This window comes from Fomitiporia mediterranea, assembly GCF_000271605.1.
Source record: "Fomitiporia mediterranea MF3/22 unplaced genomic scaffold FOMMEscaffold_127, whole genome shotgun sequence".
Lineage (NCBI taxonomy): Eukaryota > Fungi > Basidiomycota > Agaricomycetes > Hymenochaetales > Hymenochaetaceae > Fomitiporia > Fomitiporia mediterranea.
This window is the reverse complement of record NW_006760512.1, coordinates 1-4,424: the sequence shown is the minus strand read 5'-3', so window position 1 is coordinate 4,424 and position 4,424 is coordinate 1. Positions and strand designations below refer to the sequence as shown.

General features: G+C 40.8%; 3 protein-coding genes across 3 annotated transcripts; 1 reads left to right on the top strand and 2 right to left on the bottom strand.

Annotated features, from left to right (window-relative positions):
- Positions 1-196: 196 nt before the first annotated feature.
- FOMMEDRAFT_162906 (uncharacterized protein) lies at positions 197-600 on the top strand (the record flags this gene model as incomplete). The annotated part of the gene is made up of 3 exons (XM_007272127.1): positions 197-322; positions 388-462; positions 532-600. 3 exons carry the CDS (start codon positions 197-199, stop codon positions 598-600), a joined length of 270 nt encoding a protein of 89 aa, XP_007272189.1.
- Positions 601-1,339: 739 nt separating this feature from the next.
- Positions 1,340-1,833, bottom strand: FOMMEDRAFT_162905 (uncharacterized protein; the record flags this gene model as incomplete). The annotated part of the gene is made up of 3 exons (XM_007272126.1): positions 1,340-1,466; positions 1,545-1,654; positions 1,717-1,833. 3 exons carry the CDS (start codon positions 1,831-1,833, stop codon positions 1,340-1,342), a joined length of 354 nt encoding a protein of 117 aa, XP_007272188.1.
- A 1,336-nt stretch (positions 1,834-3,169) lies between these two features.
- FOMMEDRAFT_162904 (uncharacterized protein) lies at positions 3,170-3,660 on the bottom strand (the record flags this gene model as incomplete). Its single annotated transcript, XM_007272125.1, has 3 exons — positions 3,170-3,243; positions 3,308-3,578; positions 3,646-3,660. The coding sequence occupies 3 exons, from the start codon at positions 3,658-3,660 to the stop codon at positions 3,170-3,172; spliced, it is 360 nt and encodes a 119-aa protein (XP_007272187.1).
- Positions 3,661-4,424: the final 764 nt, after the last annotated feature.

Here is a 4,424-nt window from a genome sequence, read left to right as displayed (position 1 = left end):
GAAGCAAGCCGCGAGAGAGCAAGCCGAGTCCACTATCCCCCCTCTTTGTGTGATCTCTCTAAGCCTCTCACATAACCTCTTTCCCCTTTCTTAACAGAGAGCTTATGCAGGGCACAGCACTGCAGATCACACCACACCAAGATTTGTTGGTGCATATACAGAGGAACCAGCAGGGTATGCTGAGGAACAAGACCAGATGAGTGACGAATTGGGAGAGGCAAATGATGAATATGCTGCAGAAGTGAGGGAGTTGCTTAAGGAACTAGGTCTACCAGAGCATCTATGCACCAGAAAGGCGTTTGAACAAGTTAAGCGATCATTGGTACGTCGAAATCATAGATATATTATAAATTATGTAAAATGACCGACATTCTTCGGTCTCTTTAGGCGGGCGAGTTTCACGAGGATAAGTTTGAGCCAAAACCAGGTCAGGAGGGCACACAAACGAGTGAACCCGAAGATGTACGAAAGGCTAGAAAAGTTATATGGAAGGAAGTTAGTGGCCTCATGCTCTGTCTCTTATTGAATCAGAAATACTCATTATATCGCAGTTTACCAATATACATGACCAGCTCGAACGCTACTCTCAAGAAGAAATAAAGGATCACATAGCTATTGGTGGTATTAATGATATCTTTGGCAAAGCCGAGAGGAAAGAAGCGGCAGACTGGGAAGAAAAGATAAGAGGTTGGAGAGAGGAAGGGAAAAACGAGAAAGAAATTTCTGCGCTGTCAATAATAGAGAGGAGAAGTGCAAAACAAACAGTTCAGGCTTGTGTGAGGACAGAAATGAGGAAGAAGTTGGAAAAATGTAAGACAGGCATTCAAACAGAAGCCAATCCACAAACTACACATGCACAGACAACCAATGTTCCATACAGAGGTCAAGCCACAAGCTCCCCAATGTATACCAATTGGTCCCCAGACGATACACGAGCTTACATACAAAGGGTCAGAGGGCAGTCTGGTGGCTCAATTTATAAAACCGAATAAATTATTTATTTCTCATTTAAGTAAGATAATATAAAATACAAAACTGGAGCAGTACAGGCGGTAGCTGAAAGCTTTGTAGGCTACCCCTCGATTAGTAGTATTGTCCGGATCAAAATGGAAGGAGTAGCCTATTTAATATAACATGCAATAATACATATATCTACTATACTATGCTTTACAAAACTGCATTTTAGGATTTATTCTGAAATCCTCTTTTCTCGTGGTGCATTCAAATTACATTACAACAAGTGTAGTCAATTAACACAATTCATATGGCTTACTCAACTAGACATATTACTTGTTATTAAGTCAAATAAGCACTATCTGGAACAGGCTTTCTATTCACTTCAAAGCTCCGGGCAGCACCACTGAACAATCGGAGGTTCTGAGTGACCGACCTGGCAAACCTCTGACGATCTGATACAATTCCCCCAGTCTCGACCGTCGGCTGTATGTGCTGTGGATGGCGTCTCTCTGAAATGATTAACATTAAGTCGTTGGTCAATTAAAACAAACATGTAGTTAGTCTTGAGTGATCAAACTGGTACTCACGGAGTTCTGCAAACGACTTGCGAACCATCCTGGTAAGGACCACATACATTGAAATCGCCGATGGACTTTGCGGTAAGCACGTTGCAGCTATTGTCAACTATGACAGCTCCCTGGTCATTATACATCAATGGTGAGCTTTGCAGATAATACAACCGGAATATGGCAGACGTACAGCTTGAGCATTAGCCAAACCAATTGAGTTTGTCCCACAGACAGCCGAAACACTAGTAACACTTGCAAGAGCAAGAAGTGCAATTACTGCAGGACGGAGAATAGTCGAAATAAACATGCCTGGTACAAATCAAGTGTGTATCCTTTGATTGACGATGCTAAACCTCGACGGACTGTGGACATTTTATAGTTTCTTGCTAAATTCCAAATTCCAAATGGAGGTCCGGAGTTGAAACAGTCTACAGCACCGTATAATCCGCCAAGACTTATTCGGAGAATGATCGGCCGGCGTGCGATCCACCTACTTTGTTTGAAATTCGAGAATGAAGTAGACGACTCACACGCCAAGTATGTGAGAGGTGTTTAAGAAACCGCTGTCGACGGAGACGTTGTATTTTTTGTATGTAAGTGATCTCATACAAGCACTTATAAGAAATCATCTACACTCCAGGACAAGTTGCCCGACGTTCCGTCAGTGCGCTCGTGGGCTGTATGATCTGTTTTAAAACACGGAAAGGACGAAGTTCCGTTCAGTTGCCCCAGCATAAATACCTAAAGCACTGCTTGGCAGGACTTACACGATCAGCAATAAGACACGCCTAGATATGCACGTTTGACCACAATATCGAGCTACACGCTTGATTATGGACTTGTCTATTTGTTCATTATTTGCTCAGCTATCAATGCAAGTGTAGTAGGGTTATTCCTCAAACTGGATGGCATTGATATATGATGTAGCATAAGTATACGCGAAAAAGTTAAAGCACATCTATGATCTGATTGCTTAGGGTTGGTCGTTGGTGGTTTGATGGTGAAGTGTTGTGCTTGTCATCGAGTAGGCGTGTTGGCTGCATCTACTTCCTGTCAGAAACATGGATTAACACATATCTTTGACAAATTGACATCAGTAAGAATGTCTTCTTGTGAAAGGAGGAAAAAGCTCTGTCCGCACCCCCATTCTCGTCGCGTCCTCCATGTCACAACTGAACTTCTTTTATTCTATTCCTGTTCAAATCTGTGTCACAGCATTCTGTCACGCAATGCAATTAGGTCATTCCATCAATCACTGAGTCGGCTGTGCTCTTCTAACGAGAATTACTGCATATGCTTGTGAAAGTTTGGACAACTATAGCCTATTCACCGCGTGTTAGGAGAATCTGAGAGGGGTAGCTTAGATCTGTATTAGTCATATTGTTGTACCTAGAGTAGATATTGTCCTAGATTATGTAGTCAAATCCAATAGCTAGATTAATCTAGTATAACTCAACATACCTAGCTTTGATTTATGTGTAGATTATCTGGTAAAAGGTAAGTATACATATGTACAGATAGTCTTAACTTACCTGTAATTGGATGAATCCATCTCACCTAGACTAAGTGATTCATTAGATAAGTCTAGGATATGTAAATTGATCTGTACCACCCAAATCTAGATTCTTAGTGCATACATGGACTTAACATTTTGCAACGCGTCTCAGACTCTCACTCTTCGTCTCACCACTGCCACCACCACCACCACCACCCTTGTCTGTGTACAATCACTCCCAAGGCACAATTCTCTCTCTGAACCAAGTAGGCACTCTCTTCCTCACCCATTCCATGCTTGACATCACTCTCAATAGGTCTAATTTGTATGGCACATGTATTTACATTTCCCAGTGCTGTCCATGACACCATTTCGAACAGAGGCAGTAGCCCAGAAAGCGAGGGTATCGAGAGGCTTAGCGGTAAGGAGAGCGTTTGCAGTTGACCTTGACCTTGCAAGCACTCCGCATTGCCCATCTCGAAATCAGCAAAGTCCGCCATCTCCACTTCGCGCACGCTGCTACACGTCGTATGCGGGTATCCGAACGGACCACCATACTATTACAGCAAGCTATCAGCAGAGAGCGAGTCGAATTCACTGTAGTCGTCAGAATCAGTGATTGACACTGATGAAGAACATTGGGAAAAAGTCTAAATTCTTGTACTACCTTATAATGGTATAAAATAAGTGAAAAAAGTAAAAAAAAGTAAAAACACTTGGAACAGATCTTGGTTTCTGAGAAAGTACTACAATTCATTATAAAGTCTGAAAAATTTGTGTAATTTGTAAACATAAATAAGAGTTATTCTCCTTGGCAATATATAAAATGTATTACAATGGATCTCTAAAATTACAAGGTTAAATCACTCTTGTTAATTATGGCAAATATTATAATTGTTTATAAAGCTCTTAAATCATTTTAATATCTTAATAATAGTTATTTTCCCTTATATCTGTTTGTTATTGAAATAACAGTTTATAATTATATTGAAACATTATATAAATACATTATAATATACAACAATTAGGGGTGAGACAGGTTGTGAGATTGATTGGCTAAGAGTGTGGGTATGAGTGTTGTCAGTGTGAGTAGGTAACTGGATTGAGGAGATGGATATACTGTGATAGTGTGTAGCAAGTGAGTAGTACACTAGGGAGTGTTGAATGAGCTAATTTGAGCTGTAGGCAAAGCTGTATCTGTATGTGTACACTGTATACTCTGACTATGTTTCATAATCAGAAGTGTAGTAAACTGAACTGTTGACTGAGGGGTGTATTCTTAGGGCATTCTGGCCTAAAGGGAGAGCTACACCTGTGAGACAGGTTTAGATTAGCAAGTAGAAACAAGTAAGAAACAGATAGACACACTGTAACAGTGTGTAGTAAGTGTGAGTAGTGTATAC